The sequence below is a fragment of the Fusarium verticillioides genome, chromosome 4, assembly GCF_000149555.1.
Source record: "Fusarium verticillioides 7600 chromosome 4, whole genome shotgun sequence".
Classification (NCBI taxonomy): domain Eukaryota; kingdom Fungi; phylum Ascomycota; class Sordariomycetes; order Hypocreales; family Nectriaceae; genus Fusarium; species Fusarium verticillioides.
Window position 1 is genome coordinate 839,896 of NC_031678.1, and position 11,838 is coordinate 851,733.

The 11,838-nt window shown below is 48.8% G+C and overlaps 6 protein-coding genes across 6 annotated transcripts; 2 read left to right on the top strand and 4 right to left on the bottom strand.

The window, feature by feature from the left end:
* The first annotated feature begins 169 nt into the window (after positions 1-169).
* On the top strand, positions 170-3,150 carry FVEG_04607 (hypothetical protein). The gene has a single exon (XM_018892416.1). It carries the CDS (start codon positions 286-288, stop codon positions 2,890-2,892), a length of 2,607 nt encoding a protein of 868 aa, XP_018749113.1. The 5' UTR covers positions 170-285; the 3' UTR covers positions 2,893-3,150.
* FVEG_04608 (hypothetical protein) lies at positions 3,022-4,244 on the bottom strand. The gene is made up of 2 exons (XM_018892417.1): positions 3,918-4,244; positions 3,022-3,871 (listed from the first exon to the last, which is right to left on the bottom strand). The coding sequence occupies exons 1-2, from the start codon at positions 4,193-4,195 to the stop codon at positions 3,256-3,258; spliced, it is 894 nt and encodes a 297-aa protein (XP_018749114.1). The 5' UTR covers positions 4,196-4,244; the 3' UTR covers positions 3,022-3,255.
* Positions 4,245-4,374: 130 nt separating this feature from the next.
* FVEG_04609 (hypothetical protein) lies at positions 4,375-7,480 on the top strand. The gene is made up of 2 exons (XM_018892418.1): positions 4,375-4,539; positions 4,590-7,480. The coding sequence occupies exons 1-2, from the start codon at positions 4,524-4,526 to the stop codon at positions 5,105-5,107; spliced, it is 534 nt and encodes a 177-aa protein (XP_018749115.1). The 5' UTR covers positions 4,375-4,523; the 3' UTR covers positions 5,108-7,480.
* FVEG_04610 (hypothetical protein) lies at positions 5,364-7,044 on the bottom strand (the record flags this gene model as incomplete). Its single annotated transcript, XM_018892419.1, has 2 exons — positions 5,364-6,383; positions 6,430-7,044. The coding sequence occupies 2 exons, from the start codon at positions 7,042-7,044 to the stop codon at positions 5,364-5,366; spliced, it is 1,635 nt and encodes a 544-aa protein (XP_018749116.1).
* A 2,584-nt stretch (positions 7,481-10,064) lies between the features above and the next one.
* FVEG_15513 (hypothetical protein) lies at positions 10,065-10,616 on the bottom strand (the record flags this gene model as incomplete). The annotated part of the gene is made up of 1 exon (XM_018904646.1): positions 10,065-10,616. The coding sequence occupies one exon, from the start codon at positions 10,614-10,616 to the stop codon at positions 10,065-10,067; it is 552 nt and encodes a 183-aa protein (XP_018749117.1).
* A 510-nt stretch (positions 10,617-11,126) lies between these two features.
* FVEG_15514 (hypothetical protein) lies at positions 11,127-11,725 on the bottom strand (the record flags this gene model as incomplete). Its single annotated transcript, XM_018904647.1, has 3 exons — positions 11,127-11,156; positions 11,212-11,231; positions 11,326-11,725. The coding sequence occupies 3 exons, from the start codon at positions 11,723-11,725 to the stop codon at positions 11,127-11,129; spliced, it is 450 nt and encodes a 149-aa protein (XP_018749118.1).
* Positions 11,726-11,838: the final 113 nt, after the last annotated feature.

Below are 11,838 nucleotides of genomic sequence, written 5' to 3' on the forward strand. Positions count from 1 at the left end.
CGTGGTTTGCTGAGGCTGGAATGGGTTACACCTAGCAACACATTCCTCATGATATTGAACTGAGACCCTGGAAATAACCTCAGCGAAAACGTCGACACGCAATTCAAGAATTAGGATGAAAGCGGGCTTTTTCCCTTTGAAGGTTTCCTCCTTCATTTGGCTTCCACCATTGCACGTTGTCTGTCCTTTTCAAGCCTCGTGTACTGACCTTATTAATTCTCGATGCTCATGAAGCACTTCTGCTGGCTAAGGATTTTTCAAGATTCAGCTACGGCAGTGTAAATAATGATGGATCTCTCAAATATTTCACGGAGAGCCATTCATGGAGCTGGTGGACTTGGTCTCGGATGGATCCTTACATTTTCCATTGGTGGTGCAATCCTCCTTTTTGCGGCGATCGGCTTTCTTCTTACTTGGCGGGTTAAGTCTCGAGATAAAGAGGACGCGACTACTGTATATCAAGTTTCGGAAAACGTCGAGGACCATAGACGATCCATCTTCACAAAGCGGCTGGTCAAGCGCAAATACGCCATGTCTAGATCAGTCAGTCGACTCTCGCTCTCGCTGCCACCAGTATTACCGCCACTACCGACATATAACAGCTTTATCTTCTTCGGTGGAAACGGAAAACGGGGACGATCAAGTAGCTGGGTTGAAGAGGATAGATTCCACGGTCCAAGAGTCAGCAGGAGCCGTCGCGATAGTCTCTTTAGTCGCGATGGATGGTTGGGAAGAGCACCAACAATTCCAACTCTCATGACGGATGACGACCTAGAAAAGGCACAGGATAGTCAGGAGCTTGAGCAAGGGATCAAAGTTCAAAAGCGACAAAGCGTCGAGACTCTCAAGCCAAGCAAAACTGCACCTGAACTACCCATGCCAGAAGATGAGGCTCAGACGAGTCCCGTGCGAGCTCCCTCAAGAGCTCGTGTACGAGCTTCTGTAACAGATACAGATCTTCGAGATATCCTTCGAAGTACGGAACAGCGACTCCGAGAAGGAACGAGCCGTTCGCCAAGCAAGAACTCGCGCAGCTCACCAACGAAACGTTCACCACAGAAAATCTCATCAGTGAGAAGCACACCACGCAAGAACTCTCCCACCAAGACGCCGCATAGCCACAAGACCATATCATCTGAGGACTCAACCAATACAACTGGAACAGTTCGCATTTCAAGGATTCCGCCGAGCCCTACCAAGAGAGCTACTATCCATGTGGTACCTACAGATGCGCAGAGTCGACAGGTTTCTACTAGCTCGATTGGAAGTGCTGCGAACAGCCTGATTGCTGAGGCGACGCAAGAGCTGGTACTACCAGGAGGACTGTCAAGCCCAAGCCGAATGAGAGGGCGTCAATGGGACGCTCAGGAAGACCAAAGCCCTGAGAAGCAAGACCCTCAAAAGAAGGCCTCAAACAAAAAGTCTGCAAAAGATGATAGTCCCGATAGACGGGCCTCACAAGACAGCCAGGCATCAAGTTCACTTTCAACATTGTACAGCGCTAATGACCCCGAAGAAAAGGACCAGCCAGATCCATTTATTGAGCGTAAGACTCCTGGATTTATGAGTTCAGAAAGCAGAGGATCTTTGTTTGGAAACCGAGCATCACACAAAAGGGGAAGGAATTTGAGCATATCGATCCCAGGTGGACAGTCTATCTTCAACACAACAGGACAACTTCGACCTTCGTTTGTAAGCACACAAGCTGTTGGAGGCCCTCCTATCTCCTCATATTTGCAACCGCCACCAGAGCGATTCCAGCGTAATGATACGTACTCACGCGATCAAGATGGTATTGCTCTTGCGTTCCCGGTCAGCAATTCATACACCAGCATGCTGACACCATCTGTGACGACTACCGAGGGGGACAGCACACTTTCACTCGGAAACAGGATGAGCGAGAGCCCCAAACCTGAAGTACCAGAGCGTGTGAGGCCATTGCTACAAGAGAACAGACATAGCGTGGCGACAGTACCGAGCCCCTCGACAATGACTTCTTCGCCATTCGACGAGCAGGATATGTTATCATTATTAATGGGCACCGCACCCAAGAGAGCACTCCCCGAGCCACCAAAACATATCGCCCAAGTCGACCAGATCGTCATGCCAAAGCCGGTGTCGCCAATGCCGAGACGAGAGTTCTCACAGCATCTGCGACAAATGTCCTCAACAGCGAATACCATATACCATGATGAGCAACCGATGGACTCCCCAAGCGCTATTTCTACAGGATCACCCCTTCGTCGTTCCATCTCACGCTCGAAGAAGGATATGCCGAGTCTTGCACCGCCGACAGCACCAAGCATGGGATCCCTTGGAAATTCGATCATGGAGCTCAGGAGGATGAACAGCGTGGTTAGTTCTTATAGTGGTTACTCATTAGGATCTTCTGTCAACGAGCCTGATTCGCCGACACTGCCGATGTTGAACTTGACCAGCAGCTTCTCGCGAAGAACTATAAATCCAGTCACACCGAGAGCAAGCATGTCTGGTCGCCAAAACTATCTCAATCTCGGAAGTCCTAACAAGAACTCGTCGGGATCAGTTGTGCCACCCATGCCAACTCGTCCACTACCACAAAGCCGCAGCAATCGTTCAAATTTAGGAGTTGAAATACGCGAGGATGATATTGATGAGGGGAAAGAGAATCAAGAACCACCGTCGACATCAAGTGGGCTCAGAGAGACACGAAGGAGTGCGAATATGGGACGTGATACTCGCGACTTGAGCCAGGCACCGAGCAAGACCAAACTTGGAACTGTGAGTGAGCTCATCGCTGAAAGCAAACGCGACAATAAGCGCAAGAGCGTGGATTCGATTGGATTGTACGACGCGGATGGATTTTTGAAGAGTTCGCCTGTGGATGCGAAGGGACGATGTCTACGCATGTAAATGGAAAGCTCTAATTCTTCATCATTTTCTTTTGGCTTTCTTTTGTTTGTCGAGGACTCACCATCTCATGCAACATCAGCAGGCTAATTTATGCACTTTTTACTGGGATTGATTGGATTTACCGGGAGCTTTTGGACTCGTAAGTTTTATTGGATTGATCTTTAGGTAGCTTAGGTAGAAGCTCGTTGGATATATACCCTTCGGACGTAATCTTAATAGAAGATCGTTTTTTATACTGGCTGCGTTGAAAATAACAAGTTTTTTTCTTGAGTTGCTATATCAAGCTGAAACTCCTAATACACCGATCAATTTTGTCTTATTTGCCCTAACGCCCTGCCATGTACTCTTGTGAGGTATCATCTATTACTCCACTCGTGGTCGCTTGTTCTCAGGATCAGCAGCGACTGAGGTTTCGGCTGCATCAGCGCCCTCAGCTTCATCGCGATCTCGCACTCTTCCTGCGCCTTCTCCCAGTTCTTCCTCTTGACCCTCAGCGCCAGGTCCAATCCAATTGCCATCTTCGTCAAAATACTCGTTCACGTTATCCGCTGTAATCCAGCCGCCGCTACCAGGCATAGGAGGCGGTAGGCCGCCATTGCTAGCACCACGCAGAACGCCCGTGAAACCCTCAATGGCCTGGTGCTCCTCGCTGCCCTCGAAGACAATACGATCATACTCATCCTCGTCTTCTTCGCCATCGTTGGGGTCAGGGTGAAGGTCCGAACAATTGGCCATGGCGTCGTACAGTTGCTTAGCAACACTGGACTCAGAATCTGATTTGGGTGGGATGATGGTAAGGTCTATTGTGCTAAAATCATCGTCTTCGGCACCGCCGTCTGAGAATTCAAGCTGCATCCACACGGCTTGGGTGCGAGGCGCATCTGTTTCGGGACCTAGCTGTTTGATCGCGTGGATGGATATCGAGGGATAAGGAATCGAGACACCTGCCTCAACCTTGGGACTAAAGATAGTCAACGCTCTTTGTGATGTTAGTTTGAGTTATACCATTAAAACATTAGACTTACTCTGAGTTCACAAAGACATCCACTGCCTGCTCCACAAGCTCCTCGACATCACCATTTATGCTGTCGCCTTCAGGAGCACTAGGCTTCTCGCTTGAGTCGGCAGGAAATAGAGCTAGACTACCGCATTGCGCCTTGGGAATCCATGCCTTTGCGCCTTCGAGATGATAGTGAAGAACAGGCTTTCCACTGACGAAGCTTTCGGGCGTTGTTGACTGGTACTCGGCCAGAGGCGTGTAGTCTTCGGCCTTTGGCGGCGTGCGGATAGTCGTTGGCAACATGACTGGGTGTTTGGCGTGAACGGGCTTGTTTGGAGTGGAGAGGTTCACCAGGCAGCTGAAGAAAATGTACATCGCCATGGAAGGTGGGAGAGCTTTATCGTCGACCAAGCCTTATCGATAAGCTTATCGCACTATGATGACCCGACAGGCGCGTCGCTTGACCTCAACCTCAAACTGACTTACATACTAAACTTTACACGATTCCAAATTCCCTCTTCTCTATACACAGTATCTATCGTTAAATATTACGGGAGAAAGATATCTGCAAGATCTTGTGAAAGTGCTTGAGCCGATTGCCTAATACCCCAAGATTGGCATAATTGCCAACATGCGCGACAACAAGCGTAGGCTTCACTCACGCACGATGTACAACAGAAAGCTAATTCATCCTCAGGATCCCATCCTCTTCTGGAGCAAGTCCCGTTGACAGTCTCTCCATTTGTGTCACTTCCAACAGCGACAACACTCTCGTATAACTACAAGACTATGCCCTCAAACATCCCACCCTCGTCCTTGGGCATTGAGGCAGCATCAGATAACCCCGCAGGCCAAACCAAGCCCAAATACGTGGTATCCAACTCTGGTCATGCGGCACATCCAGAAGACATCATCGCCTCATGTCGCGCACTTCAAGCTTACGTGACCAAAATGCAAGAAGATGCAGAGCGTGAACTCCGAGAATTTGATGAGAAGATCAAGGCGCGTGAACTCGCGGAGAAGAGGAGAGTTGCGCCTGGTTGGCTTGATAGTGAGATGCACATGTTGGAGCCCGAGAGGAATACACCGGCGCAGCAACAAGGTGCTGGAAACGTACCAGAGCATCAAAACACTCAGAGCGGAGCCAACACGAATGCGACAGAGGACCAAGGTGCAGAATTGGACCGAGTATTTGGCGGTATGGCTCTGAAATAGCCCACCTAAGTTGGCATTCTACGAATCACGATAAACGGCACAAGAGGTAGTTCTATAAAGCCTTGCTCTTGTTAGTTTTACGCAATGGTTGTTTTTCACCACAAGACCGTGGACTTTAGGAGCTCGTTGCTCAACAGTTGCGAGCTCTATATCTAGCTTTTGTCTATTTCTTAATGGTGAGCACAGAACTATACTATACATCTGATACATTCGACACTCTTCAATTTTCCCTGACCACAAGGGCATGAATATTCATTTAGTGTCGCTTGGAGGAAGCAGCCAAGATCTTGCTAGCGGCATGTGCAGCAGCAACCATAATGGAAGCCTGGGTATTTCCAGTTGGAACCTCAGGATGCATGCTACCATCCACAACAAACAGATTCTTGGTTCCCCAAACTCGGGTGTCAGGCCCAACAACGCTCTTGCCATCGTTCTTGGCTCCCATATTAGCCGACCCGAGATGATGGTTGCCACTGTATGAAACCTCGAGAATAGTGTCCGCGGTGACATTGCTAGGCACGCTCAGAACGCTATCAGGCTTACGTGCGTAGCTAAGAAGTTCGGCGACAAAGGTCTTGAGAGCATCGCGGTCACCCTCGGTATTGAGGAATGGCTTTTGGGTGATGTTGGTATTGCCCTCAGGAGTAATCTCGAGGGTTCCGTGAGATGTGAGGCCGTGGGTGAGATAGACCTTGGCTGAGATGGTGTTGTTCTCAGGGGCATTGACTGTACCTTGCACATAGCGGGTCACTCCATCACTGCCTTCGACGCTCCTCCAGAAGTTAAGACGCTGAGCTGACTGTGAGAGAAGGCCACTTCCTTTGGCAAACAGCTCAACAGTCTCGTCGCTAGGCTCAGTGAATGCCTCCTTGGGAAGGGCTTGAAGCTTATTCTTGGTCTGGAAATCCACGACGACAATGGGATGGTCCATAAGCCGCTGACCAACGGGAAGGTCTATCCACTGAGAGGCAGGAGGGAGCTTGACGTTCGTAGAGCCGGACTGGACAATGCGGATTTGCTTCTTTGGTCCAATGCCTGAGTTGAAGAGGATTCGAGGTGTCGAGTGGGTGCCAGATGAGAGGACCACGGAACCGCCCTTACTCAGCTTAATGATCTCACGAGAGCCGTCGTTATGCTCTACTTCGATCCCGGTAATGATAGGGCCACTGCGAACAGCACGGATGACCTTGGCGTGAAGCTGCAAGCTGAAGTTGTCGAGGGCCTGTGCAGCGGGTAGAATATCACGAACGGGGCCACCTCGAAGTCCATTGCTGATCTAAGTGATGTTAGAGCTTTCTCCCAAGTACAGGGATCAGACTTACCAGCCAAGGGGGATGCGTAAAGATCTTATCCTTCGTCTCGACGTTCTCAAGAGCATTGACTTCATCCCAACCATTGCTCTCAAGGAACTTTGACATAACCTCAAATGCACCATCATCATAGTGCTTTCCATCGGCCGAGGGAAGAATGCTCCCAGGCATGCGTTCAAAAACGCTCTTGGCAGCATCGGACACTCCATCCTCCCATTGCCATCCCCTAGGCCAACCCTCAAAGTCAGCAGCTCTGGGCTTGACAAACATGAGAGCGTTCAACATGGTAGATCCACCGAGCAGGCAACCTGCTGAGGCAGCAATGTCTGTGCACCACTGAATGGTCGGTGAGATATCGGTGTAGTAGGCCATGCCTGGGACATCGTATGCGGTGACGGTTTTGTTCCACCTCATCAAGTCATCCCGGTTACCCGTTGAGTAGAATGAAGGACCACCACGCTCAACAAGAAGAACCTTGTGGCCAGCATTGGCAAGTCTCTCGGCAACAACCAGACCCGAAGCTCCGGCACCGGCTACGATGTAGTCGTAGGTGGTTTTCCGGGCAGTAGTGTTACCAGCAGAAGCAAAGCCCAGCAGAGCCGAGCCGATAATAGTGGCGAACTTCATTTTTAGAGCTGGAAAAGACAAAGAGGAAATGGCCTGAAACGCAAGTCCTGAAGAATTGCCAATGCCCTTTTTATATCCGTCGTGGGCAGAGCATCTTGTAAGAGATTAGATGAGATTGATAAACTCCCCACTTATGGTTGCTGGATCGAGCATAAGTGCCGACGCTGAGTGGATTGCTGGTGGGTAAGGGTAACATTAAGCTTGTTCTTGAAAGTTATCAGATGGGGAATCGACAGGCATTAAGACATTTAGCTCTACACTGTTGTCATGGCATGGCCGAGTTTTAATACCTCATTTGGATGGAATCATAGTGTAGTGCTCTTGGCTTACTCTTTTATGCAAAGGTAAGATACTGAATTTGTGCCATGTCATGTCTACGTATTGCCTTGAGTCTGTTCAAGGTCGTCCAACTGTACAACTAGAGAAGTCCTTGGAGTTAGAGAAATCAGCCAACGTCAATACACGTGAATCTCTATTCAAGTACGTGGCAATGGACTACGTCAGCTTCACCTTTGTGGAGCCTGTCCATGTCGTCCGTTTATTCCGAAACCCTGGTTCTTGACGCTATATATTATCATTTTCATCAGATAAGATCTTGGCTAAAAGTTCTTCCATCAATGGAGCCCACGAAGCCGGATGACGGCAGACGTGCAAGGGAAGCTTTGTAGAATAAGACATAGGTGATGTTCCTGCATGCTAATGCCTGATACAAAAATTGAATAGCACTTGTGCTTATGCTCTGCGTTCAGAGAATAGCAGTTCGAAGTAAGCTAAATTGCAGAGTTTTTAACATTTACACCCGCTTTTACATGTCAAGATATTCTGAAGAAACATGAGATTATCATAAGTTCAGAAGCGAGAAAAGAACTTTACTCCGCCCACGGGTGAGCTTTCTGCCAACATGAGTCCAAATTGGCCTACTTGGCGACTTGCATTGATGAAGGCATATGTTTTGCTGTCAAGTGGCCGCTGCTCTAATCGAGAACTGATGAAAATCTTCGTCCGGTGTTCTAGCAAAGAATCGTCTGAAAAGAGATTCGCGGTTACAATGTGAGGGCCCAGCTCGTGTTTTTCAGAGCCTCAACCCAAGATGTTGGCAAAATAACTTCTCATGACTTACCATCACTATTTTAGCTCGGAATGTATCTATAATTGAGTACTATATTGCTAAAGGTGTATCGCGAAGCAAATAACCATTATATTGTTTCTCCAATCCACGAGTTTGGTACATTGTGTCATGCTAAGGTAGATTGCTATGTCTACTCTGTCAGCGACTTATAACCGTGAATCACAATGAATAATCATAGTGAGGCTCCAGACCCCTCTAACTCTTTTAAATCAATGAATCCTCGTACTTTTTGGTCAACCAAAATCTTGTGTAACCACATTTTGCGGATAGTGGCATTTCCTCGTCGACTCCACGCTTAGCAAAGTGAGTAACACCGGCTGACCACGACATCAATATTCACGCTCTAGGGCAGAGCAATAGATTTGAAGCTGTTTTATTCAAACATGTGGGAGGATTGTAGATAGTTATAATTTGCGTCACAGCAAGGGCAACTCTGAAGCATTTGTGTAGTGTTTTAGTGGGTTAACTGACAAGGGCAACAATCGCCAGACAACGACACTTTATCTATAGGACACACGGTATTTTCAAAACAAGACGTAGCAGTGAATCTCTGCAGGTTCATAAACTCTATCTCAATCACGCTTTTGCAAGTAACGTAGTTGTTGGTCACTTCAATGGAATGGATGCCTTCATCGACCGAGGGCAGCGACAAGGAGTAGATGATTCAGAGGGTGCCTTCTATCCCCGAGGGCAATCTCGCTCCGCACTTCTTCATCCATTGTCAATTATTCAGCCGGACTTTTCATCCCATTGTTCTTCATCTTGGAACGCTGGTGATACCTTCATCCCCATGCCGCAGCTGATATAGTGGGGACAAGTGTGTGCGGCAACTCTATTGTTCTAAACAACTCTCCAACACTCGATTTGTCTCCGCGGCTACAAATATGTTTAGCTTGCTAAATACCAAGGGCAAGCATTTGCTTAGCCCACAGCCTGAACCTCAAAACACGAAGAGGTGTCGGGCTATATATGTTGTTGAGTCGCCGGGAGGAACGATGAGAGAAACAGACCCTGCAGCTTTCCACCGGTCAAGGTTCTCGAACATGTCCGCCACGCAGGGCAAGTCAAATGAGGACAGATCTCTTAAGATCGTGGAACCAGACCCGGGACCAACTACTGCATCCCTCGCTGCTAGCTATCCGCTTCGTCCTGCCGCCAGCCGTCAGAGAACATACCCACCACAACAAGAAGAGGGACAAGACGAAGACCACGCCACTCTTTATCGATATACAAACCATGATCTCTCCCAGCAGCATCTTAGCACTCTGTCTGTTCGCGAGAAGCTCCGAAAGGGCATCGCCATGGGCTTTGCTAACACCCTAGCACATACGAATGCCACGCAAGATGTGCTTCAACAAGGTTCACAAAGAAGCCCAGGACTGCAACCCATGGATACCATGACGATTAGTGGAATGATGACGAAAACGGATATGCATTATCATATGATGCCTGACCTTTCTCGTCTTCACTCCAAAGGAGTCAGTAATCGCAAGATAGCGGAGATGGTCAACCAAGAGCTGATCAACACCGCGCCTGGAGCCACTGGGCGAGCCGATTTTCTTAGGAAGAGGTCCCAGCATATTAAGGCTCGAGAGGTTCCAGTGTGAGTGTCTACCATCATCATATATCCGTGTTGGTAGTTCATACTTACAATTCTTCCTAGACGAGTAGCTAGTGAGCGTCTTCATGTCATTACTGGAACTGCCAACAACAATCGTTATGCACCCTTCCCAATACTCAATCTCCATCCTGAGCGCCTCATGCGTGTTGAGCCCTTTCCCAACAAAAACGACTCGTCTCTCATTGTTCCTCTAAATTCGGAAGGATTGATGGCGTGGCTTGAATGGGCATGTCGCCGCTTCGGGTACAGGAAACTTGAACTTGACTCACTTCATTTCAAGCAGGACATGGTGAGGAACAAGATGCTGAAACGGAGTGCGAGCCTCAGCACACACAGTCCAGAATCGGTTGAGATCGCAGAAAGTGTGGATGCCCTCAAGCTAGATGCTCGAAAAGGCAGCATCACTTTATATGAGGCAAACGTGTGAGTTACCTTCAGGGGTGAATGTGAACACAATACTGATTGCTGATTTGAAGTACGTGCGGAAGCCCTCTGCAGCAACAGAGATGGACATGGTTCAAAATTATCAAGCCGCTTCTTGATATCAAAGGCACCGTGCCAGAGAAGTATGGCGCGGGCGATGCCACTATGGTGTTTGCCATTCCCACGTCTAAGATTAAGAAGATTAAGGAAGAATGGGACCCGCCCTTGGCCGTTCCTCGAGCCAAAAGCCAAGAGCCGTCCCAGCAAGATGCCTCTGCACAGCTTGGAGACTTCGGACGGCTCAATTTGGAATCTTACACCCAAGAAACGACACGCCAACTGACGCTCGAATGGAGATACAGCGAGAAAGGCATTCCGACCTTTGCAGTGACGCCGCATCCATGGTTCATGAAGAAGTTCCCTCCAGACTTTCTCTGGGTAGAGGATGCCCCCATCTACTCTGCCGACGAATCCTGGTGGGATCAGCTTGGTGAGAAAGCCATCAGCGATCGGGATCACTGGCACTACGTCCAAGTCCTTATGTCAGGAGACATTTGTCTCGTTGAGGCCAAGTCCAAGAAAGGAGGTAAATGGATCATAGTCGCACCTCAAGTACCGAAGGGCAGTGCTGGGCGAACTTCGATGTCCAACCCGGGTGTCGGGAACTATCAATCCAAGATGGCCTTGGCAGCATCTGGGTTGCGCAATGAGATCCAGCGAGATTGAGTATGATCAACCAACAGAGTTTGATATCAAGCCGGATGCAGGTATCATCAGCATTTGCCTGATACAGAGGCGCTGAGGTGAGATACAGATGGATGTCACCGCTACAATACCCTTTGGAATTAGATTGGAGTGAAGGTGGCATTTGACCAGACTGAGACACTGAATGAAGGAGAACGGAATGGCCTATAGAGACCTGAGGCTTAGTCTTGGTAACTGGTGTAAAGATGTTAGCATATAAATAGGTTTAACCCAGAATTAGATGGCTTACGCAGGCAATACAGGCCTGGCCTGTTGATTCATAGTCAGCCAGCGCAATCCGGCATTGCGCACTACTTCTTTTTCTTCCCTTTAGGTGTATTATCCTTCTTGTCTCCAGACATACCAGCCCTCACAAAGGCGTCACTGGCCACGGAAGTGATCAACCGGAATCTTTTGGATCCTAAATGGGCACCCCCGTACCAGCGTGTAACTACAACCATAGAGTCCCAAAGATCCATGGACTGCATCAGCTGCAGGAGTCGGGATCCGGCTCCCGTCTCACCATCGTCATTGAATTGCTGATGGCCAGTGCCCTCGCCTCTAATACGCCACGCCGTGATATTGTGCGTTGCATTGCGTATACGTTTATCTGACTCAAGAAGAGACTCAACGTAGAAGTTGGCCTGTGATGGAGATGTTATAGGGGTAACGTGTGCTATGAACTCTGTGATGCGCCTTGAGGCTGTCCAGGCTGGGGCCTGTGATTTAGGCAGAATGGATTGGACTGCTCTCGTCGCACCCATCATGTACTGCAATTGGATGACAATGAATCAGAATAGGGTTAACTCAGACAAGAAGGAGGTTAATTTTGTGTTTCAATGTCTTGGACCGCTTTATGTCTTGTCTTGGAGTAGCT